At 33.3% G+C, this 26,168-nt stretch overlaps 2 protein-coding genes across 6 annotated transcripts in view; one reads left to right on the top strand and one right to left on the bottom strand.

The window, feature by feature from the left end:
- The window catches only part of LOC118184900 (carboxypeptidase D-like), a 150,516-nt gene that overhangs the window by 107,465 nt on the left and 16,883 nt on the right, over positions 1 to 26,168 (bottom strand). For all 4 annotated transcript variants that reach the window (XM_035354630.2, XM_085810472.1, XM_035354629.2 and 1 more), the window contains exons 2-3: positions 23,981 to 24,123; positions 22,448 to 22,617 (exon numbers count right to left, since the gene is read on the bottom strand). In XM_035354630.2, coding sequence (XP_035210521.1) covers positions 22,448 to 22,617; positions 23,981 to 24,123 — 313 coding nt within the window. The remainder of the gene's footprint in view (positions 1 to 22,447; positions 22,618 to 23,980; positions 24,124 to 26,168) is intronic.
- LOC146998364 (uncharacterized) lies at positions 897 to 12,377 on the top strand. 2 transcript variants are annotated; one of them, XM_085810478.1, is made up of 5 exons: positions 897 to 1,527; positions 1,625 to 1,693; positions 3,074 to 3,151; positions 3,389 to 3,454; positions 12,203 to 12,377. In XM_085810478.1, the coding sequence occupies exons 1-5, from the start codon at positions 1,382 to 1,384 to the stop codon at positions 12,204 to 12,206; spliced, it is 363 nt and encodes a 120-aa protein (XP_085666604.1). In that variant the 5' UTR covers positions 897 to 1,381; the 3' UTR covers positions 12,207 to 12,377. The 2 variants fall into 2 exon arrangements, with proteins under 2 accessions (XP_085666604.1, XP_085666605.1); XM_085810479.1 differs by lacking the exon at positions 1,625 to 1,693.

Raw genomic sequence — 26,168 nt, 5'->3', positions numbered from 1 at the left:
CGATTTGTCAATTAAAGCCCCTAGACAACCACCTAGGAAGTAAGTTCACATTCATCATATTTCTGGATAGAACAAAGCTTCCTACAATATCTATATTAAAAATTACGAAGTAAATCTTAAACACTTATTTCTTTGAAAAAATTCCAGAAAGGATTAAGAATGATTTGCAATAATAAATGAAGGTATTAATCTTTGTTATTGTGAATCTTAGTCTCTCTAGATTGGCAGCAAATCTACTATTCTGTTTTAAATGTAAACAAATATGTCTGCCATGCTATTTAAAAATTAGGCTTAACTACACTTAACCAGCTTTTAAATTGTTGAATTGAAAAAATTCTACAAATACTGCTTGCAGATTTCTGAAAGGCATAAAAACCTTAACCGGAAGATAAGAACAGCATAATTCAATCTTTTTAAAGCAAAAAATGTACACTGCTCAAAAAAAAAAAAAAAAAAAAAAAAAAAGGGACAGTCCTATATCTCCCGATCTACTGGGCCAATTGACAAAATTCAAATTGCGTTCTTCATGTCTCGAAAGCGCGACTTACGATATATATTAGATTTATATATAGCACTATTCTAACATAGGTATTTTGACGCAAAATCGGATTTTTTCTGAAATAACATACCAATTTTTTTACATATTTCGATTCTACGACTCAAATTACGCCTAAATATGAAATTTTGTAAAATTTGGAGTGAAATTTACGGAGAAATTCACAAATTTATGTTGGCACTTTTTTGTCAGTTTGCGCCAAGAATACTTCACTTGGCGAACTTCTTAATATATGGCAACCTAGTTTCCTTTCCCGTGAGAGGAAAAAAAGTCACCATCGTTCCTTTTTTCCAAATAATATTCTTTATATTATATTTTTAATTATAACTTATTATTTTAAGGTGGTCTACTACAGCAGCATTACAATACTAAAAATTTTTTTACACGCAGAATCGCTAATTAAGAAACTATGTTGCGTGCAATTTGGCAGAAATATAAAGCAATAGGTCAGTTTTCGAATCACAATGTTAGAATCAGGTTTGAAATGAAATTTACTTAAATATTATATTTTAAAAAAATTAGTTTGAAATACGTAATTTTAATGTGTAGTTTGGAAAGCCATCAATAGATGGCGCTACGAGTTAAAATTTAACATTGTAATCTTATTTCTGCAAAAATTCACGAAGTAATTGATTTTGATATCAGTTATAAATCATATTTTTTTCTAAATAATATTTAGAAGCGTTTCATATATTCCTTTATACACAGTTTTCACTAAACATTGTCAGCTGTCAGCAGAATGACGTTTACGGCAACCCTAATGCATTGCTATTCCGCACTCGTTTTGTTTACATTTATTTGTACTGTGGTCAGTTTGCAAAAAATATGCGAAAATATCAAGGACGACCGAAAAAACATCCTGGTTTTAATAAAAGATCCAGAATTCAGCGTAAACGTCGAGCTCAAGAAAAAAATATGAAATTAAATTCCCGAGATGTGGAAGATTCCGAACAAGCGGATGTTTTCGAAAGGTGAGAAATAATTTATTCTTTATATCGACTACCCCGTGTTTATGATTTCGTAGTAAGTTAATTCCGAAGTAAAATATGCGTATTTTTTTTATTGAAGGTCAGAAATTATTGATACAACTGCATCTGTGTCAAAGGAGAATCATTGCCCGGATGATTTTTTTACAAAGTAAGTTTTTTTTTTTTTTTTTTTTTTTTTTTTTGTATGTGTGTGTATGAGGGGATGCTAATAATTGTTCAATTCTGTTATAATAATTTATTCCTCCATTCACACTAAATTGTTGGGAAATATTGAAAGGGTAAATTCCAATTCACAAGGAATTGCTGAAATAATTGAATCTTTTCAAAAGTATGAGCATGTTCTTGCAATCTAAATTGAATTCACCATCATTACATGTATTATTGGAAATTTTATAGTCATATGTTTGCTACGAAATGCTTTGTCAGTTACCTATGGTATATTTTAACAGGTGTATGTACATTTATTCATGTGCTCGCTGTTCAACTTGCTTTTTTTTATTATGTCATTTACTTGGATGTTAAAACTTTCTTTTAGCGTTGGAACATTTTATGATCATTTAGTAAAATTTATATATAAATATATATTATTGCTTGTTTATTTATGGTTCTGTGTATTTGTCATGTATGCATGTTGTGAAGTGTAGTTTTTGAAAAATATGTCACAAATGTTAAATTCCACCAAAAGCTGAATTGAATTGATATTGGGATGCAGGTAATTAGAAAATATCTGCTGTGTATTTTGAGCGTAAACCAAACTAGTGCCAAGAATGGGACCAATACACTCAGGCTTGCTTAGCCTTTTTGCCATTGTCCAAATTGAATTATCTCCAGTATAAAGGGAGTGAATGCTTTCTCTGTATAACATTAAAATATCCGTCTGATCAAAAATCTACCAATAAGAAACTTTTCATATGTTATGTGACAGACTTTCTGCAAACAGAAGTCCTCAGCTGTGTTCTTGTACATGTTTTTTAATTGTGGTTCAGATGTGTACTTCTCAAAGGAATTCTTCTCATAGGAAGATTATCTGAACATTTAAAAACTATATTCTGCTTTTAGGGGCCTAATATTTTATGGCCCTAAAATTAATATTGAAATTTCTAAAATGTTGAAAAATATGTCATCTGTATTCTGTACAAAAAATATAATCCCCTTTTTCATTTCTGCATTTGCAATTCCTGCATTTTCTTTTTTCCTACATTTTTTAATTGGAAGGAATTTCATTCGCAGAGCCCTCTAATTTATTCTTACAAATCATGTAGTAATGTACCATTTTAGATAGATATAAATAACACATTTTGTAATTTTTCTAAACTGTGGTTATACAGCATGATATAATAGCTACACAGGGTATGGCGAAACAGTATACAGCAATATCTGTCGCACTGTCTGAGATGGGTGGTAGTCATACGTAGCTTAATGCTTAAATTTGTTATGTGTTATTTATTTATTCATGTTTTTTTTTTTTTTTTTTTTTTTTTTTTTTTTTTTTTATTATGTTATAGCAGTTTATTTCTTTCATTCTTAGGTCCGGAAGTGAAAAATTTGACTTTTCTACGCCAGAAGTTACAGCTAATGTTCCTAAGACAAACCAGGCTTTCCTGAGGTAAGTTGGTTTATTTTTAAAATAGATATTAGCTGTGCATGATATTACAGTTACTTAATTATGGTTAACTAATTATGTATTAATTTAGAAGTCAAGCAACCAAAATCAGCGTTATATTTTCAAATAGTGAATATTTCAAAATATGATGCTGATTTTTGTTGCTTGACTCTCAAATTAATACTTGGTCGGTGCGTTATTGTATCTTAATTAAACTAATTATGGTTCTTTTCTTCTCAGTTCTGATCTGGACATTTCAGTTATTGACTCTGACGTAGAAGGTAGAAATACAAGCTCTCTTTTGGGGTAAATATGTATTTCTCTATGCCAAAATTAAAATGTCATCATTTATGTTTTTCTTTTATGGTGTTACATTATGTTGTTTACATACTGATAGCTATTAAAACTGTTAAATATAATATTGTAGCTATCAAAAAGAGGGGGATGAATTTGATTTGTACCAAATTTGGACGTTTTGCATGAAAGAACTTGAAAATAAAAGATTTTTTTAAAAATATATTCATTGAAATCAGTGAAATTTTCAGTCGGGACACTGAAGCAAATGAAAATATTTTGGGGTTTGATTCTTTTGATGGGAGCCTCATCAATAAGCCTACTATCTTTTTTAAATATTGCTTCTTTTTCATTGTTTTCATGATGTTTTATGTTCCCTTCATGAAAGAGATTTTAATAATTTAAATTTTGTTAATAAAATATAACAAAATGAAATCTGTGATTATGTGGCTGTTATTTTTTCCATATATATTTATTTGAGGAAAACCACAAATTTTATTATTTTACAGAATTTTTAAGAAAAATATAAGGATAAAATTTTTTAAATAATTCTGATTACTACCTTTGCTTTCCTCTCATAATGTGCCTCAAATTAGAGCAATTAGACAACAAATTTAAGTCGTGATCTTTTTTTTCCAAGTTTTTTTTTTAGGCTTAGGAGTATAAATTGCTTATCCCCACAAGACAGTGCATCTTCTTAGTATGCCATCCTAAGGCTCCGTTCACATGATGGTATAAATGTCATAGACGCATAATCATAAGGCACAAAATGTGGGAGTTCCATTCACACCTGCGAGAGAGGGTCTAAGCCATAGCCAATTAGAGAAGCTAAATTTGTGCATGCATGTATGTGTCTACAGCTTTCTCTCTCAATAGGTTTTATGTATATGCTCTGATTGGCCGACTCTTATATCAAGTCGGCACAAAGTTGAAAACTTCAAGCTTAATGCCCAAACTAGTTTTTGTGACATAGCAAGGTCTGACTACAAAGCGTTGTTAGTTGGGAATTATGACATTTATACAACGGCTTGAATAGAGCCTTAGAAAGCCATTTGGTAACTGAGTTATCCACCATGAAAGAGTTATTCTTGCCCCTCTGAATTCAGTGTTTACTGGAACACGAACATTTTATACTCAGGTGTAGAGGCCCTTCATGTGAAACCTCCGGCACACAAAGTAGTGACTAATATTGCACGAGCAAATGACACTGTGAGCATGGAAGCAGCAGTTGTGAAGATGACTCATCTTCTTGTAGTAATATACTGGTAATCCAGTGTATTATTATTGTTAATTTATTTGCTATCTGTTGCCTAAATTTCCTAAACCTAATTGCGAATGGGCTGCCTGCATGGGCGTTTTCATGGTTTTCCCCGTGTATATGAGCCATTTCCCTTAGAAAGTCCTCCATGAAAGCATTCCTCCTCTTAGGAAGATCAAGTGCTTTGCTGTCATCAAATAAGCCAAATTTAAACCTAATTTGTAATATTTATATATATTAATTATATATATGTATATATATTGTATATATATATATATATATTAGCTTGGAGTCTGAGCCTCTTCAGGAGAACCTTAATGATGAATTTCTGTGTCCTGATTCACCTTTAATTATCGAAAGGGAAGATCGACGAAAGGCAAATCCATTACCATCTGGCAGAACAATTTGCAATATGTCTTTTGTAATAGTGCAGGCTAGGACATTAGAGCAACATTCCCTAAATTGTAAATTTGGAGGATCATTTATTTTTAACAAAGTGATTCGACGTGGTCTTGTCACTACATATAACTATGTATGTGATAAAATTTTATGTGGGGAAATGGCAACAATTTGTTCTGATATGGAGAAAAGCAGCCTAAATCAGCTTGCAGTATTAGGTGCGTTATCTACTGGCAGTGGATTTTCACAAGAGGAGGAAAAGTTTAGCATCATGGAAATTCCGTATATGAACAACTCAACCTTTGCTTCTTGTGAGCGAACTACTGGCAAAATAATACAGGGATGTGCACAGGAAACTATGTGTGCTGCTATAGAAGAGGAAAAAGGGCAGGCAGAACTTCGCAATGATAAAGATAATGATGGTTATCACTGTATAACTGTCATTGTTGATGGAGGTTGGTGTAAAAGAAGCTATGGGCATGGTTACAATGCTTCAAGTGGCATATCTGTTATTATAGGCATGGTCACCCAGAAAATTTTTTTTGTTGGAATTCGCAACAAAGTGTGCCTTATATGCAGTGCTATTGAAGATGGCAAGATGCCAAATAAAGTGCACCTTTGTTGGCGAAATTGGAATGGGCCTTCTACAGGTATGGAAAGCAGTGCCATTGTGGAAGGTCTGAATTATCTCCAGTGTGTTCACAAAATACGTTGTACTCGACTTGTTGGAGATGGAGATGCTAACACAATGGCCAAAGTGAAAGAAAGCGTTTCATATGGAGGACGGGTGATCAAAGTAGAATGTGCTAACCATGCTGTTCAAAGATATCGCAGAGCTCTTGAGAAACTTCAGCAAAATACTGCACGCTTCCCCGGGGCTAAAGGAATTGCTGCCCGTAAATTGCTGAAAATTAAAATGCCACTGTTAGTCAGAGGTGCTAGAGTAGCTATAAAAGCTCATGCTTTACCTAGCCATTATCAGCACACACAAGAAGCTATTGATGCATTAGTATCTGACTTGAGAAATGGGCCACATCATATATTTGGCAAGCATGATGCTTGTAGTGCTTTTTGTGCAAAGAAAGGTGCAGAGTTGGACAGCACATACAATGAAATTTTTTCCTCGGGTATGTTGCAAGCTATTGAAGCAGAAGTGGGAAGAGTACTGATATCGTGTAGCAGTACTCTTATTTGGAATGCCACAAATAATCCTGCTGAAAGCTTCATGAGTCAACTGTGTAAAACATCTGGTGGAAAAAGAGTTGATTTTTCCAAAGCTGGTGGCATGAACAGGCGTGCGAGTATTGCTGTCATGGCCTATCAAAATCCAGCACAGCAGTGGCAAAAAAATGCACAAAAAGCTGTAACAGGAAGTAGCCCCAGGACTCCAACTTTGAAATTCTTAGCTTCCAGAAATAAGCGCCATGTAAAACGTCTTGAGAGACGTAGACTTTTTGACACTGAGAAGAAAAAGAGAAATATGAGGAAAGCAGGACATATTCAGCAAGGTGGGGATATTTCTTATGGTGATTTTCCTGAGAAACCAGACCTATCAGATGAAGCATATGAATTGGCAGCTAAAAATTTTTTTATATCAATTGAAGTTCCAAAAAAAGATTCTCTTGAGGCCGTAACACGTGGACAGTCATCATCTGAAAGATGGCGTCATGAAAGATCAAGAAGAATATCATCATCCTTTTTCAAAGATGTTGCTGATAGGCGTCCAACAACACTCAGTGCTGCTTTAGTGAAACGTATCATATATAATGATAACGTTTCAACTAAAGCATTAAAGTATGGCTTGGCTAACGAAGCAGTAGCCTTAAATCAATACAAGGAAAAGCACATGGGAAAAAACATCAGACGTTGTGGCCTTTTTATTGATCCTAAATATCCCTTTCTTTGTACTTCGCCAGATGGATTGATAGACGAAGATGGATTACTTGAAATAAAATGTCCTTATACAGCCAGATTCTCAGCAGACTTGTCAGACTTTTTCAGCAAGCCTAATTCTGTTGGTCTTCGGATGGATGCTGATAATAATCTTTATTTACCGAAAAGCCACAAATATTATTTTCAAATTCAAGGGCAGTTAGCCATAACAGAGAGGAATTGGTGTGATTTATGTATGTGGTGCAGAGAAGATGCAATCACATTAAGAATACCCGAAGACAAAACTTTCTGGATCAGTTTAGTTCCAAAACTCGAAAAATTTTACGTGAATTGTATTCTTCCTGAGCTTGTTGATCCAAGAGCACCAAGAAAAATGTCTCTTAGAGAACCGAAGTATATTGTTGATGCTAGAGCACAGAATGAGAAACAAAAACAGGCCACTGCTTCTGTAAAACAAACACAAGAAAAAAGAGAAATTGAAATTTCAGAAGCAGATAAAATTATTTCATCTCCTAGAAAGAATGCAGGAGAGAAAAGAATCAGGAAACCAAAAATTATTTTTGATTTGTAATCAGTAACAAGCCAAGCCAGCACACCGTAACATTTTCTACGTCTGAATAAAAACTATGCCTGCGACAAAGCATTATGATTAAATCCATACCTAATTAGAATATTACCCCATTTCTCTAAAAAAAATATGTTCAAAAAGTCTCTGCTTTCAGTAATAGATACGTCTGATCAATTCTGCCATAATTCTGTAATCAATACTTGAAGCTAGAATCTCCTGTGCTGCACTGCCATTGCATCTCTTTTCTGAATGTTTCATCATCCACTTCTCATTCTAAATATTCCTGTGTGCTTTCATTTATAGCTGCTAACTTGTGAACATTTTCTGCACCACATGTTATATTTTGCAGTGTAAATAATGCGTGCAATCATATATTTTGGTTTTAATCATCAGTAACTTTGGTAAAACTACATTTATGCAAAGAAGACTTCCATAAAGTCACAGTTTCTGTGAAAAAGAAAATAAGTTTGATGACCTCTGTCATAATTCAATAAATAATTTTTTAAAATAGCATCACCTGTGCTGCACTAACATTGGAAAAAATTAAAGTCATCTCTTTTCTGAATGTTTCCTCATGCACTTCTGTTTCTAAGTATTCTTGTGTGCTTTGATCCATAGCTGATAACTTGTTGAGAATATTTTCTGCACAACATGTTACACCTCTGAACTTAAATACTTGCGGTAAAGAAGTATTTTGGTTTGAATCATGTGTAACTCCAATATAAGTCCATTTCTCCAAGGAAAACCTCCACAAAGTCACTGCTCCTGATTCAGCTGGAAGGACATCCATACAATGATATTTGAGAAGAAGACATACAAAATTGAGTATTGTGGAAAGATGATTGCTTATATCTTGAACGTAGATGATCCACTTGTCTACAAAACTCATAACCATTCTAAAAAATAAGGACATCAAATTTCAGTGCATCCTGCTCTCACAAGAGAGAAAGGTGATCATTAGAAGCCTTCCCAGCTCCACATGTTAATGCTGCCTCATGTTGCATAATATAATAATACACACACTGGCCAATCAATAAGAAACCTTTCAGATTTTCATCTGAATGCATGCTAGGGATGAAATATCCAAATTTTTTCTATGATGTGGATTATACTTGGTTAAAATGCCAGTATAAGTAAGGTGTAAGAGTGCTTTTCATGATGAATGAAGTAAAATGGGGAAAAAAGGCGGCAGATCGTTCACCATTTGAAAAAGGGGCTTATTGTTGGTGCACATTTAGTGGGGGCATCGATTTCGAATCCTTCTCTAAAAAATGTAACTGCAGTTCGAGCATAGTTTTCAAAGACAGTGATCGGCGGTATCTCCGATGAATTGTACGGCAGAACACGGATTCAACTATCACAAATCGTCAACCAAGGCTCTTCCCAACAAATTTCAGCTAGAACTATGCGCAGCCAATTGCAGAGGGATAGGAATGCATAGTTTTGGTGCCTGTAAGAAAATCACTCAGTTCTGCCGACATGCAAGACTTCATTTTCAGTGGTGTCGAGAAAAGACACTGGACATCTGAGGATTGGAAATGGGTAATGTGGTGGGATATTACATTATGTATTACATATTAAACATAAGTTATGGGTTACCTCATAACTACAGAAGGTTCCTGTTCGCTGCCAGAAAAGGTTGAAGTAATCTGCAATGTAAATTATCGACAATACATGAGCTTTGTTCATTTATGGGCATGATAAAATTTTATCGATGCTTTTTGAAAAATGCTGCAGAAACTCAAGGAGTCATACACGAAATGTTAAAGGGTGATAAAAAAAGATCATTGTAAAGTTCCATGCACAGATGAAGGTGTTTAGTGTATTTAATTATGGCAAAGCACACTAGGGCTATCTGCCTAAGAGAAGGGATGCCTTCGTGGAGGACTTTCTAAGGGAAACTGGCTCATATACACGTTACACATGGGGAAAACCACAAAAACGCCCATGCAGCCAGTACGTTCGCGGGATTCGAACCTCGGACCGAACTACCAGTGTTCAGCGATTTTACCGCTCTGCCGCTGGTAGGCCTGCACAGATGAAGGAATTCACCAGTTTGAGAAGTGCAAATCTGATTTAGTCAATGGTGCCCTTTTGTGTTTCCCAATGGATTACCCTTTGTGTGCAGATACATCAGACTTTCCTATAGGATCAGTATTGCAGCAATTGGAAGAACAAGAACAAGACTGAAAACCTATTGTGTTCTACTCTAAAACATTAAATAATGCACAGAAGGTTTATAGTACCTATGACAGAGAATTCTTAGGAATATATCTTTCTGTCAAGCATTTTAAACATGTATCGGAAGGACGCAAATTCATCATACTTACTGATCACAAGCCACTGTCATATGCATAGAAGCAAAAGAATGGGAAGGCATAACCCAGACAACAACACCAACTTCAGTATATATCGGAATTTTCAACTGATATTCAGCATATTGATGCCAAAGAAAATTTAGTTGCAGTTGAAGTAGTCTCAGTTACTGGCTATGAAGCAGTAGCAGATGCTCAAGAATATAATGAAGAATTGCAACATTTAATGACAGGTAGTGCTTCACTGAAATTTAAATCATCTACATTAGCATTTTGGAAAACATTAAGATGTGACAGCTCAACAACCAGTATCAGGCCTTTTATTTCAAAGCAATTTAGACAACAAATGTTTCATCAAATTCATAATTTTGCTCCTCTGGTATCAGGACAACTGTCAACGAGATGACTGAAAAATTTGTCTTTCCAAATATAAAGAAAGAAATTCACGAATAGACTTAAAGTCCTGTTAATTGTCAAAGGAGCAAAGTCAACAGGCATACAAAATCTAAAATAGCCGAGTTCCAAGCACCTCATGCTAGATTAAGTATTGTGCAAGTTGACCTGATTGGGCCATTACCACCATCTGCTGGTAGGACGTATTATCTGACATTTATTGACCATTTTTCCTGTTAGGGAGAAGTAGTTTCTTTACCAGATATCACAAGAGAAATGGTTGTCAAAGCATTTTACAATCATTGGATTAGCAGATTTGTTGTGCCTAGTTCCATAATCTCAGATCAAGGAAGACAGTTTGAGTCGCAGCCTTTCAAGAGCCTTGCAAAAGTATGTGGTGCTAAAGTTTTACGTTCCACTCCATACCACCCACATTGCAGTGGGAAAATTGAGCAGTTTCTCAGAACTTAAAAAAATGCAATAAAGGCTCACAGCAACATCAGATGGACAGAAATCCTTCTAGGATTCAGAGTTGCAATATGTCCTGATACTAATCACTCTGTAGCTCAAATGGTATATTTTATGCAAATAAGGTTACCATGTGAGTTTTTCAACTACCTACCACTAAAACTAAACCTGAACCATTTGTAACAAATTTACTGTCTTTTATGGATCAGCACCAGTTTATCAACTGCTAACAAACATAAAATATTTATGCATAAAGACTTGAGATCATGTTCTCATGTGTTTGTGAGAACTGATCGTGTGAAAAAGGCACTTGAATTTGCTTATTGAGGGACCATTTTTTTGTGGTGAAAAAATATGATAAATATTTCCGAGTCTTAATCAAGGACAGACAAGTTAACATTTCATTGACAGACTGAAACCAGCTTATTTGTTACTTTCGAACAAATTACTAGAAACAGTGACTAAGAATAAAAAACCATTTCACATTTCATGTACCCAAAATTCTGATATTGTACCTAACGTCAAATCTATTATTCTAGATGGTATGAAAATCAGAAAATGTGTTGGATTTAAGGACTAATGTTTTGTATATTTTGCTATACTTCATCATCTTCTAAATATTAGTAAATATATATCTGCATTAGTGATAATCAGCTGTGAGCACATAGTGCACCATCTGCAACTCATTTGGGTATAAACTATGCTAGTGATTATAATGTCCTTGCTTTTTCCCATATGCCATATGTTGCATGAAATTTTGTTATATGAATCTAGCTTCCTGTGAGGAATTTCTGTGATCTTTCTAGTATGTATGGTCAAGAATTAGGCTTGTGATATACTGTCATGATTTTGCCCACATGTTCCCTGAATATACTACCATTTCCTTAGGAAGACTTCCAAGAAGAATACTGTTGTGAGTTCTAAGCCTAACTATGGTTTGGAACTGTTTATAATGAATTATTGGGATTCTGCACATGTAATGTGGATGCAATTCTATTTCCATTTAGAAGATTTTCTGCAAAGGCAATGCTTTAGCTGTGAGATAATTCTGTTTTGGAAATAAAACTGATATTTATTTAGATTTGTGGTATTTATAAGGCAGTTTATCAATAGCAGGTAGCATCTTGCCTCTTTGCTTTGATCAGGGCCTGTGCAACCAGTGGTAGTCAAAATTTTATAATTTAGCAGAGGGCACTGAGCAGCAAAATTTAGAGGCTAAAAAATGTTCAGAACTTACGAAGACATCAGCCAGCAGAATTTAGGATATGCAGAGATTGCACTGAGTGGCAGTAGTGCCATATGTTACATTTGCTATCTGCATTATTAATTTGTGAAACAATTTCAGCTGCTTGAAAATGCATTTTTCTGTTAGAAATTTGTATTTCTTGCAATTTCTTTTTTTTTGGGGGGGTCGAGAATATGGTGTTAAAAATATTTTATCATTTTCTTTTTTTTTTTCTTTTCAGGTGAAAATTTTGTGCATGATTTGGCTTTCATTGAGACGTCTCTGGGTCAGGAGTTACTAAGGAAGAGAAACTTACATGCAGGTTGAAGCATGCAGTGTCAAATGTATAAGGAATATAAAAGATGCTGTATATTAGTATAAGTTTGAATAACCATAATAAAAAAATTTCTTGAAAATTGTGTTTTTTCTGCGAGTTATTAAAATTGGAAATAATTAATTACAATATTTATGAAAATTTTCGAAAATAAAAATACAAGTAGTATTTAAAAAGTACTGCAAAACTCATTTTTAAGTAGAAAAATTATTCTCAGATGAAATTCTTTATGCAAAAGGATTCGATTATGCAAAAGGACTTTTTTAGTATTTGAAAGGTTCATTTGAACCCAACAACTGAAACTAACGTATCCCCAGTTTATTGATACCAACCATTTTGTTGGTATCAATGAACCCACTACTTTCTAAAAGCATTTCTGTCAATTACTAAGGGCTAATGAACAAGTGTTGAATTCTCAAGATGAATGTTGCCGAAACAGAAAAAAAAGTACTTCAGAACATTCTGCAGTAGCTCAAACAAAGTCACGGACCTCATCTATACTGTAGTCAGAGAGAAATTATTCCCCTTCCTTTTCTTTCAAAAGCTGAGTTTCCAAACGCACAACGGGAGGCCGTTGCTAAAAGCTGTGGAACCAGTTTTATAGCTATTTTTAGCAACTTGTGAGCTGTTTTTCAGATAACACAGTAAATCTCGGGGAGGGGGAATTTGAAATCATGATCACTGCCGGTACGGCAGAATTTACGTACAGCAAAATTGTAAAATTCAGCGAAGCATCAAGCAATAAAATTTTAGAATTTTGTGGGAAGGGCACTTGACAACAGAATTTATTGCGTACAAAGTCAGCAAAATGCATAGCGCCGTACCTGATTCATGATACAGCAGTATTCATTACCAATAGCAAACTTGTTTGAGGATAAGTTCGAAAAAATGTTTTCTAGTTGTTACCTAAAATCGGTAAACAATAATCTTTGAAAGATTATTCGATTATATCGTTACTAATATGGTAAAAATTTGAAAAGCAATCAGAAGCCGTATCTCTAGGGTCTTCAAGTCACGATTTGTTTTTATTTGTTCGAATGTGATATTTATATCTCTCTTCCTACAAGTATGTATCTTCGTACGTATAAAGTATCAAAAATAATAAAAGTAATTAATAAATTTTCTCTAGTTGCCCTGAAAACTACATCTGAATATAAAGATAAGAAAGACATCAGTAAATTGCTGTTGTTATTTGCTGATCATAATGGTAATCAACCGAACATGATCACATATACCGTCTTCAAAACTTTGATTTTTATCAAGCTTCATATAAATACTAGGTTTTTGTTAGTCACGTAATTTGACATCCTAAATTTAAGATGACAGATGAAATAATGACTAGTTCTGAATTAGCTCACTCAGGAAGTAAAATTTTCTCCTTCCCGTCAATATAGCATATTTATAGCTCCCAATGATGGCGATCACTAACTAAATATGTTATGGATTAGAACCCTATTGCACTCCATAAGTTTTTCTTTATTCGCTTTATGTGCATGCATGCATGCTTGCTTGGTTGTGGAAGAAATTAAAAAGCCCCCCCCCCTTTTTTTTTTTTTACTTAGGTTATTCGAATGTATACGCCAGACATTTATTTGTTGAACTGTAGTTATAATTTGGAACGTGGTGCTAGAGCCGTTGGAGCCGAACCGAACGTCAGTTTGTTTAGAATTATAGAGTTTGATTACGCCAAAGCAGGTGAATTTGGAAAACACCAAAATCGGTCATGCATCCAACTCGTTATCGAGGCTTGAACTCCGGATGAACTACCAGTGTTCGGCGGCTCGCTTGCTAGAACTGCGTTAGGCTCTTTGAATGTAGCAAAGCCACGAGGGTTACCTTCTTAAGATGGCAGGCCTTCGTGGAGTCATTTTCTGAAGGCTTAGATTAGGTTATTATGGCAAAGCACAGTAGGATGCCTTCATGTTGAACTTTCTTAGAGAAATTGACAACCCATACACGTTACACATACAGAAAATTATGAGAACGTCCATGCAGCCGGCCCGTTAGCCTTTATTCGAATCCAGGTCGAAACTACCAGTGTTCAGCGATTTAATTCCTCTACCGCGGGAGGGCCTAATTGCTGAAGGGAACTGGCTTGTATTCATGTTACACACGGTGAAAACAAACAATGCAACCAGCTGATTCGTCTGGCATCGAACCCAAACCAGTTCGAACTTCCAGTATTCAGTAGTTTTAACCACTCGGCCACTGGTGGCGTGTGGTAGGAGCCACAGATAATGTACTGAGTAGCAAAAATCCCTAATAGTGGCCCTGGTTACTAGTAGGATTGTAAGTATATTGGTAATCATCCAATCTACAGCAAGGAAATTTCGGAGCTTAATTGTAAAGTCAAATGCGACACTCCGATAAACGTGGTATATGTTCTGTAATATCTTTGCGTGTTATATACATAGTTTTTTTTTTTTTTTTTTTCTTTCAAAGTTAGACAAGTTTACACAAACAATATAGGTCGAAAAGGGAGCTGGTCTGCGCCGGGTGAGCCTGTCGGCAGCGTCGCAAAGCGTAATTTGACTAACGAAAAGATCATGCTTTGGATCTGGTGATCTGGATAGTCACTTGTGTTGAAAAATAAATTTATTTCAACAACATAGGCCAAAAATTTAGTTGATCTGCGCCCGTGAGTCCGTCGGCAGCATCGTAAAGCGTAATTTGACTAACAAAAAGATCATTCTTTTGTATTTGGTGGGATTGCCGTGGTATTAATCACAAATAGTATATGGAAAAAGGTAAAACCCTTGACAGTAAAGGATACAACGAGATGCTAGTGCATGTTGACGCTGCTATCAAGGAAAAGAGTCGAATTGAGTTCCGGCGCAGAAAGGTAACGTTCCATCAAGATAATACCATACGTGTCTGCATTCACCGGCTAGCCTCTGTACGGACTCGAAAGGGATCTTTCACCACATGCACCATATAACCCCGACATCGCACGTTCGGACTTTCAGCTACATCTTGCTGGTCCTATCTTCACTTCTGCACAAGACGTCCGAAATGAGGTTGACCTGTGTTTGGACTCGGGCCACCAAGTTTCCGAGCCGAAGGTTTTGAAAAACTACCAAAAAATTGGCAGAAAAGCATAGATTTTTGGTAGTGATTACTATCCGCACTAAAGGTACTGACTGCTTTTTTTTCATAACTTTATGAAGAACGTTCGTGCTTAAAATTTTCGTTACAACCATTAAATTCTGTAATTTATGAATTCCTTCCCACTTCTCATGTATTTATCAACTGTTCTTTATGAACCTGATATTCCTACAATTATCAGCTGTACTTTATAAATCTGATATGTAGAAACGCAATTTGATTTTATGCATTTCAGTATCAAGTGAAATCTTTAAACTAATCGTTCATTATAACACTTTATGTTGTTTTCATTCAAAGCTGAACTCAGATAATGTGCCGAGGTTGAACTACCAGTAATAGGCGACTTTAGCGCTCGCCCGCTAGAATTTAGAGAGGAACTGAGTGCTAGAATTGGGTTAGGCTCTTTGAATATAGCAAAGCCACGAGGTGGCAGATAGCAGATGCTTTCGTGGAGGAAGTTTCTGAAGGCTTAGTTTAGTTTATAGCAAAGCTCCCCATACACGTTACACACGGGGAAGATTATGAAAACGCCCATGTAGCCAGCCCGTTCGCCTTGATTCGAACCCAGGTCGGAACTACCAGTGTTCAGCGATTTAACCGCTCGGCCGCGGGTGAGCCTAATTGCTGAAGGAAACTGGGTCGTATTCATGTTGCACAACAGGAAAACAAACCATGCAGCCAGCTGGTTCGCCTGGGATCGAACCGAAACCAGGTCGAACTTCCAGTAATCAATATTCTTAACCACTCAGCCACTGGCGGCGCGTGGCAGAAGTAAGAGCCACAGATATTGTAGTGAGCAGCAAAAACCTCTAATACTGGCTCTGGTTACTAGTAGAATTATATATTGGTAATAATCCAATCTACAGCAATGAAATTTCGGAGCATAATTGTGAAGTTAAATACGACACTCCGATAAACGTGATAAAGATGAAAAATTTTTTAAAAAAGGAAACTTACTATGCAAATACATGTATTCATTAGTAAACATTTTATAAAATTTATTCTTAATTTAGCGTTTATGAATTCTCAGAGAATTATCTCATCGAATTATTTTTTTCTCCTCTGGTAATCCAATATAATTGATTAAATTTATGTGCTGTTAATATCTTTGCCTGTTATGTACATAGTTTTTTTTTTTTTTTTTTTTTTTTTTTTTTCCGTTCAAAGTTAGATAAAACTGAACGTACGTTACACTGAAATTACTTTGTCTAGAAAGTAAGCGCTTGAGTAGAAACAGATGTTGGGTTTTATTTTTAGAAGACATGAGATCGCTTTCTGTAAAGTAATGTTATAAAATTTTGAATTTGAAATAATCGTACTTCGTTTTTAGTAGCGCAGAATGATAAAGATTTAATGAGAATATAGCAAAGCATCTTTTTAGAGACGCTGTTATAATTTTGCTATTTTATTTTTTTATGGTAGGTCAAGGAAAAAGGCAGGCTGCTAAATACGGTAACAGCACATTACTCTGTTTCATATATAGCGAATCCGCTCTGAAATGAGGCACGAAGCGGTAAAGTAGCTGAACACCAGTATTTCGGTCCGAGTTTCGAATCCCGCGAAGGGACTGGTTGCGCTTTCGTGGTTTTACCCTGTGTAACGTGTCTAGGAGCCAATTTCCCTTAGAAAGTCTTCCACGAAGGCATCCTTTCCCTTAGGCAGGTAGATCGTACCGGTGTTTATTTTATCAACAGTACTGGTTATTTTTAAAAATGATCATCCTAGAAAGGTGATTGCCAAAAAGTATTCACTTCGCATATTTATACGTTATGCATGAATATACTCTTTTTAGTCAATCTAATATATATAAATTACTAATGCTTTAAAAAAATTCAATTTTCAATATTCTGTTTCCTATTTGTTCCTGTTCAATGAAACAGATTCATACACAGCAAATCCAAATGCATCGCTACAGGAAGATGATAAACCAGCACAGTACGTAATTACAGTTACATCCGGAAAAGAGTAGATATACATATAAATACATAATATATATATACGGTATACAACGATATACAATATATATATATATTATCGTTTTTTAGGATGTATCTATAATATGTATTATTTTACTTTATTAAAATATAATATTCAATTTTGTAATTTAGGAATTTCTTCTCCCTTATCATGTATTATCAGCTTGTACTTTATAAACCTGATACCCCTTCAATTATCAGCTGTATTTTATAAACCTGAAACATAGAAACGCAATTTGATTTTATGCATTTCAGTATCAAGTGAAATATTAAAACTGATTGTTCATTATAACACTTTATGTATTCATTCAAAGCGGATCTCAGATAATGTGCCGCAAATTATTTCCACACTAAGTTTTTTGTGCAAATAATACGTCCTGCTAGTGTTTTTGTAATAAAATGCATGTTATTAATTGATTTCTAATTTTCGTTGCATCTTGATATTGCTGCCAAAAGATATTCAATCAACAATAGTATCTTTTACTACGTTTATGTGTGTGGATACATAGACCATTTCTCCGTGTACTAGAAAAATTTGATAATGATTTATCCACTTTTGAAGTAAAAAAATAATAGTTAGGAGTGTTATACGATTTTATAATACAAGTAAAAAATATATATAAAGCTCTGGAAAGTGCTAACACATATTTATGGAATATTATGGATGGTAATTTATGAAATATTATGGATGGATGAGTAAATGGAATATTATGTGCGTGCTATATATGTATACACATATCATCAAGTATAAAATCATTTATATATAATTTTTATGTCGCGATGAAATTTGTTTTCTTCCGCAAAATAACGGCAAATTATGAAACATTACGCAACATTGAAAAGCGTGATGAACAAATTTTGCGAAAAGAAATAGCGACTGCTGCACGTATCTCACAGATATCTTTCATTCAACACAAAGGTGAAAAAGTTCTATTCCTGTTCAAAACATACCCTGCAGTCTGAGTCACACACGGAAGAAATGACAGCAGGTCTTTTGTTCAACTGAGGGGATGTGTTTTATGGCTTACTCACTTTCCCGCCAAACAAGTACAGAGGAAGGAAGCGTCGTTGCCATAGTAACCAGGCTGTAGGTAGTCTTACAGATTTGAGTCTTTATCGCTCAACGTTCGTAGCGCCATCTGTTATTAAAAATCGACATGAGAAAGGGGTATTAAACGCTCTTAAGTAATTTTTTCTTTTCCGAATTTCATTTTAATTGTTTAAGTTGCACGTTTTCTTTTTTTTTCTTTTTCCCGAATAACTGTTTTAAAAATTTCTATTTACCTATTCGAACTGCGTAAATAAAGGTACAGCATTTATTTTTTTTGCAAATAGTTTTCTTTATATATATTTTTCGTCATAGTTATTATTTTAGGTAATTTTTAAATTTTTATACTTTTATTTTAATTGTTTGTGTTGCATTGTCTCTTCAGATAATTGTTTTAAAATTTTCTATTTATTCCTTCGAACTGAGCATTTTAAATATATTTATTAATATCAATTTTCCAGAATTTGATTTTATTTATTTGAACTGCGTTTCTTTCGGAAGAATACTTTGTAACCCAGACTACGATGAGTTTTAAAACTGCATACTATATTAAAAGAGAAAATACAGTAAAGCACAGTTTTACACGCCTTTCAACGTTCCGTTCAGAAAAGATATATATAAATAAGAGAGATGTATAACCGACATTTTAACTTAGGATGACTTGCATACACTGCTTTAAACAGTTTTATCATTGTGCTCATTGCTTTACACAATTTTATCCTACATTTGGTTTCTTAAAATGTTATTCATATTTTAGTCAAATATTTTATTTTTGAAATCGCAAGAATCAAATATCATAACATTGAAAAGTTTTAAATTAAAAAAAATACAAATACTAAATTTTACGAAAAAATTTATTTTTCTTCTCTTTTTCTTTAAGCATTCTGAAAGTATATTAAAAAGTATCCAACTTTTCGAAACATTTTGGTATTTCTGACAATCATTTTAAATAAAGTTATCGCCTTCCATTTCATTAAGGCCCACGAACGGCTGAGCGGTAAAGATGCCGATCACTGGTAGTTCGGTCCGAGGTTCGAATCCAGCGAACGGGCTGGTTGCATGGGTGTTTTCGTGGTTTTCCCGATGTGTAACGTGTATACGAGCCAGTTTCCCTTAGAAAGTCCTCCACGAAGGCATCCCTCCCTTTAGGCAGATAGCCCTTGTGTGCTTTGCCATAATTAAATAATCGAATCCAATCCAATTAATTATTATAATTGATTTGTAACTTCTACTAGAACTGACGTTAAGAATTGAAGTGCAAATAAATAATATCGTGTGCAATCTTGATTAATATAAAATTAAAAATATTTGCATTCAGACGGAAAGTTTTTGAAATATTTGCAATTACTTTATAAGAAGGATTTATTAATAACCGTAATAATTACTTATTATATTACTGATGATTAGGAATCAGTTCTTGACAATTACATTCTAAATTAGAATTTTAAGAATTATTAGAATTTTAAATTAGAATAATGAAAATACGCTACCCACAAAAATACATTTTAGGTTAAAAAATGAGTTGATTTTTTATGTTTAAAACTCCTTGAATTCATTTAATAAACATCGTATCCTCGTTGTTAATTGAATTCAGAATGTTGGGTGTCATTTATATAATTATTCTTACTTGTCCACAGAAATCCAGCGATTAAGTAGCTGCAGATCATTTCTACATAACCATTGAACTTCCATTAATTCAGTCTCTAGAGGGTTGTATATTTATATCATAATTTGACTTTTATAAAAATGATTATTCTAAATCTTATGTTTCTATAAAAATATACTGTGCTTTAAAAATATGGATGATAGTATCAGCCGCTCTTTCAGCCACTTCAAAAGCATCAGTTTGTTTAGAAATAAATTGTGCAGTTAATGTCATAAAATTCAAATAAACATCAAACGAAAATTCTCAGTTTTAGACAATTCGATTTAAACAAAGTAAAGTAGCAGATGATAAAACGCCGAAGGTAAAAATTTACTCTTAGAAAAATTTACTCTTATTTAAAAAAAAAAAAAAAAAAAAAAAAAAAAAAGATAGAAATTTTAAAAAAATATTAAAAAAATAGCTTTTCATATAGTATTAATAAATATTTATTACGCATCATTGAGGGAAAAAATGTCATATAATTAATTCTCCGTAAAATTTTACTTGAAATTTAAGGTTAAAAATAGCTGTGGCAATACAGTGTAACAAAAATCCATAGACCACATTTGGCGTTATTATCGTTCAAAAAAAAAAGATGCCAAATTTCAAAATGTGAAAATATGTAAATTTGTGTATATCTTAGAAAATTTTGAATAAAAAAGTATAATTTTTTGCAGATATGCTTAAAAATATACCTACTTTAAGATGATGGTAAAAATTTTATAGGTTATAATACAAAATTTTTTTTTGAAAAATTTATAAAAATTATTTAAAAATAGAAATTAAAAAAATAAAACACAAAAAATGGGTAAATTTTATTTGGAATGAACCTAAATTTCGAAATGTGAGAGAAAAAATCAAAAAAATTTAATAAAAAAAGAGATATAAATAAATATTTGCCAAATTCAATTAACATTGAGGAGCTAAAATTTTGAGAGCTAATATTTCAAAAACTACTCGTACGATTTTTACAAAACTTGGTATTCTGGCATAATTTGAGTCGTAGAATCGAAATAAGTAAAAAAAATGGTATGTTATTTCAGAAAAAGCCCGATTTTGTGTCAAAATATCTATGTTAGAATAGTGCTATATATAAATCTAATATATATCCTAAGTCGCGCTTTCGAGACATGAAGAGCGCAATTTGAATTTCGTGAATCATCCCAGTAGAACAGGAGATATAGCACTGTCCCATTTTTTTTTTTTTTTTTTTTGGAGCAGTGTACAATTTACAAACATATGAGAGTAAAGAAACTGAGCTCACTGAGCCGGGTAACAGAGTGGATATATATATAAATATATTTATTTACGTTTGGTGCGGCTGATTGCAACCAAAATACGAGGTGCACATCTACATGCTATAGCAGTCCTATATACAAAACTTCGGTGTTCTGAGGCTATTCATTTTTGAGTTATGTGAGATACATACCTACGTACATACGTACATACATACAGACGCCACGAAAAATTCGCTTTAGAATTCATTTTAAAGCAGTTTTATAATTTTTTTGGAGGAAAAGAGTCCTTTATTTTGTCCTTACATACAGATGTCATACAAAAACACCGTTAAATTGCATTCGATAGAGATCAAAATGGATATTTTCGTTAAAATATGCTGCTGAAACTTTTCGCGATTACAAAACTTCCTTTTTACTTTGTACAAGGAAGTAAAAAGGGTATCTTGTTCAATTTTAGTTTCTTAGAGAAAAGAAGGGAAAAAAAAAAGATTATATATTTATTTTTAACTGAGCCAGTCAGTTATATGAACAAAATTTAATTTTGCTTCCTTTAGTTGAAACAGAAATATGTTGTGCATTTTGGTGAATAAAAAGGGTTTTACACTGTTAAAGAGCAGTTTAGAAGTTGTCTAAAGTAAGCCTTCTTATTTATTATTATTACATTTCCATAACTCTGTTCATTTCAATTTATTGGAATGCCACTGTTTGATTGTGACCTAGATGTCTTTCCATTTCTAATCAATTAAATTTTTGCATCCAGAAATATGGAATCAGTCTAATTTCCATTTTTTTAAATGCTGATAGTTGCAGATAGCACTAATCCTTTGTTTTCTCCCCTTCCTCAATAAATGAAACTTCTCTCAGGGCTTCGACATAAGGGTAAAAAAGAATTCGAAGCTTTCCCAGCAGTTATATAATATAAGAAATGTGTTATGTACTCATTCCTTATCTCATTGTCTTTGTTATGTACATACTATTATGCACTTTTAAAATAGAAATGAAAATAAATTAGCACAAAATAACAAAATTATCTTGCAGTTCATAATACAGAACCAAGTTTGCTATGCAGAATGTTCATTATGCAGAGCACCACAGCATAAATACATGTTTAATGAGGGAGTAAAAAATTATAATATATACCCATAAGAAGATGCTTCTACTGTGTAAACTCCAGGCAGTAGCAATCGCCAGTAGTGTCCATTCTTTGTTGTGGTAATATTATGATCTATGCCACTAACCCGAATAAAAGCAGATTGTATACCCAGTTTTGTGACAGAATCCTGAACAATTCCTTTGATACCTAAATGAATCTAAATAAAAATCACTCATCAATAATTAAATATAAATAAATTAACATTAAGTAAATTTTGGACCAATTCAAGTAAATATTATACTGACAGCATCTTTCAGGTGCTTAAAAAAGAAGAGAAAAAAAAAGGACACTTCATTAGCATTCTTCTGATAAATTTACAAATCTGTATAAAGTAGATTTGAAACTCATAAAATGAATGAACATTTTAAATTCAAGTTAAATAATTGTGGTAAAGCAACTGACGATTATTTTTCTGGAAGGTGGTTTTTTTTTTTTTTTTTTTTTTTTTCAGAGAAAAACTTCACTATATTTTCAATACACATGGGAAAAATTGCAAAATAATGCATTCAGCTACATTGTTATACATACTAACAATTCTTTTGCAGCTTTAACCTGTTGCCCACATGCATGAACGCACTTTAGGATGAAAATAGTGAGTTATGTTCTTAAATAAGGTAGTTCGCTTGAATAATAAAATTTTTAATTTACTTTGGAACATATGTCAAAGAATAATGATAGAAGGCATTCAATATGGTGACTACCAAAGGTTAGCTACCATACCAGTGGGCTCAGATTCAAACAACGGATAACACATTGGTGCATATAAGTACAGTGCTTTTGAGAAATTTGGCATTTTAAACCCATTGATCCAAAAATCCATTATACAAGTTTACAGAATCTTTCAAGAAAACAATACCCAACAAGGTAAACTTGGTGAAATTTCCCAACATGGTAACATCGGAGGATTTAATCCAACGGAATGGAATTCCCAGATTAAGTCCCAGAGGATGTTCTTGACCAAAACCAGGATGAAAAGGAGATTGCACAAAGTCATACTGTTGCGACAAAGTATATCTCAAATGACAAATGCAGTCAACACCCACAAATGATTCTCCACGAGATAATCCAGAACAATAAAATAACATTTCATCAATTTTTTGGAATTAAAAAAAAAAAAATAATATTCACAGAAAATTGAGAAATTTGCATATAATTAAATTAACATAGTCATTTTTTATTAAAGATTTCAGAGGTGATATTATTAGAGAATTTTTTATGATGAAAATAAAGAACTCATTAAAAACATAAAATTGCATTTTCTTGCATTTTGTTCTCCTCATAAACTGATATAATTTTTAATACAACATTAAAATGAGACAAATACTTCATGAAGGAATAAAATGCTTTTAAAATACTGATGATTTATCTTGAAACTTTAAATACATTATAAGAAAGAATAACTTAAATATTGCTGATAAATATTACAAAAAAAAAAAAAAAACAATAGAAAGTAAACAATAGAAAGAATTTGCAGAAGTATAAAATTTATGAAACATTTATAAACTATATATCTCAATTACTTGTTCTATATATGACAACAGAGCTTCTTTATTATTATTCCACTCTATCGATAAGTTTTCTGCCTTTGGATATTTGCAACAAGACAGTTCCAGGGTAATTTCAAAGCAATTACTATAAACATAATTAAAATCTTGCATTCCACCTGAAATAAAATTATAAACAATTAACTTCATAACTATATCAATAGGTAAAAAATAAATGAAGAACTCAATATGATACTTATTGTCACATTTTGCAAAAATGGCATCAGATTACAATAAATGAGATATTTAAACTGAGATTTACAGTAACATTTAGTGCTACATAATGTGAAATCTATGGATTCATCTTATACAGCACGGCTTTTCAATCTGCATGTTACAATGCCCTAACATGCTGCTAGTGACTAGCAAAGAATACATACAGATTGTCATATACTAGTACATTATTAGGCATGCAGTATTAAGTTACATTTGTTAGATACTGCCCTGTAGTGAAATATTCTATTTATTATATTCATTTTTCTGTTTTACATAATAAAATAATAACATAATACAAATTCAGACTATACAAGCTTATAAGAGGTAAGTAAGCTCATAAGAACTGCTGAAGGAGAAATGAAAAAATGTTTGTATCTTTCTGATTATTTGCCCCCGCCCCAGCGAAAACAGCTGTGAAAAGTACTGATGAAGCAAAACATCAATACTAGCAAAAAGTAGCAATCCATTATGTTGCCTAAAGGTGACTATGTGCATAGCATTCCCCCAGATGGTTTCTACATAGACATTTTCGCCAATGTGACTACAACATATGATCTCTCCTACAGGATTATTTTAGCATAGTGATGGCCCACATACTGCAGTTTTTGTCGTCTTTGACAAAATCTCCGATTTAACTTTCTGCCACAGAATAAGAATATTCCTCACCTAAAGACATCATATGCCTCTTTTTTCATTGACATGTTATGATTTTGCTGCTGACATTGAGCATAATGCTAAGTGGGTGCAAGTGTCTCTCTCTCTCTCTCTCTTTTTTTTTTTTTCTTATTTAAGCGGCTGCCGTTTACATGGAGAGAACAACAGAACAAAAAAAATGAGATGGGTGGATGTCTGATGAGATGGGTCAAAAAATGAGATGGGATGAGGTGAAAAGAAATGAGATAGCTGTATAGTAGAGCATTTCCTATTTTCCTTCTCTTTGCAAGCAAAAACTTACATGGTGTCGAAATAGGAAGCGAAATTAATTTAGCTTTATGTATGACAAAATGCATGTACTGTCTAACAGAAATAGCCATAAAGAGAACCAGAAGGTAATGTCATATCTGCATATAAACATTTGTTTAATACTAAACAGTTGACTGCATACATAATTAGTTGCCGTTTAGAGTTGACTTTAAGGTACCCCTTGTATTATCACAAAGTTGTTTCATTTATCGCCAAGTTCTTGTTCCCTTTTATTAACAAGTTGTTGTTTCATTTATGATAACCTGAGTAGTTGAATGTTATGGAAACCCTATTATGATATAATCGTTTGCATTATGCCAGGAAATTTTGAATCATGGGATGTTTTGTAAGGGCTTTTGTGGTTTGACTGCATACATAATTAGTTGCCGTTTAGAGTTGACTTTAGGGTACCCCTTGTATTATCACAAAGTTGTTTCATTTATCGCCAAGTTCTTGTTCCCTTTTATTAACAAGTTGTTGTTTCATTTATGGTAACCTGAGTAGTTGAATGTTATGGAAACCCTATTATGACATAATCGTTTGCATTATGCCGGGAAATTTTGAATCATGGGATGTTTTGTACGAGCTTTTGTGGTGTGTGTGGCTAGGAAATACAATACTTGTTTCATTGTTTAGACAGTAGAATGGCTGAATGTAGTAAGATTAATTTGAAGCTTCTGTACGATTTGGAACAAAGGGGTAAAGTGCATTAATTGACTGGTGTGTAAATGAAGGTTTACTTAGTAGCCATTTTCGAGACAGTCCGGAATACGTAGGATATTTTTGACACCTACGTCTGTGAATTTATGTGGCGACGCCGATATACGGATTCTAGTTCAGATAATTTTAGGAAGTTTTTGGATGCTGTTAAGGAGTTTTGTGTGCCACAGAAGTAAGTGAATATTTGCTTTGTATAATACTTAAATGCATAATGTTAATGCATAATCCTTTTCTATGTTATTTTATTGTTTGGTTTAAAATGTAG

Source organism: Stegodyphus dumicola, chromosome 2 (genome assembly GCF_044657685.1).
Source record: "Stegodyphus dumicola isolate Sdum_Otavi_A_Nest chromosome 2, ASM4465768v1".
NCBI lineage: Eukaryota > Metazoa > Arthropoda > Arachnida > Araneae > Eresidae > Stegodyphus > Stegodyphus dumicola.
The sequence above is the reverse complement of the archived record's forward strand: the minus strand, read 5'-3'. Positions and strand labels throughout refer to the sequence as shown.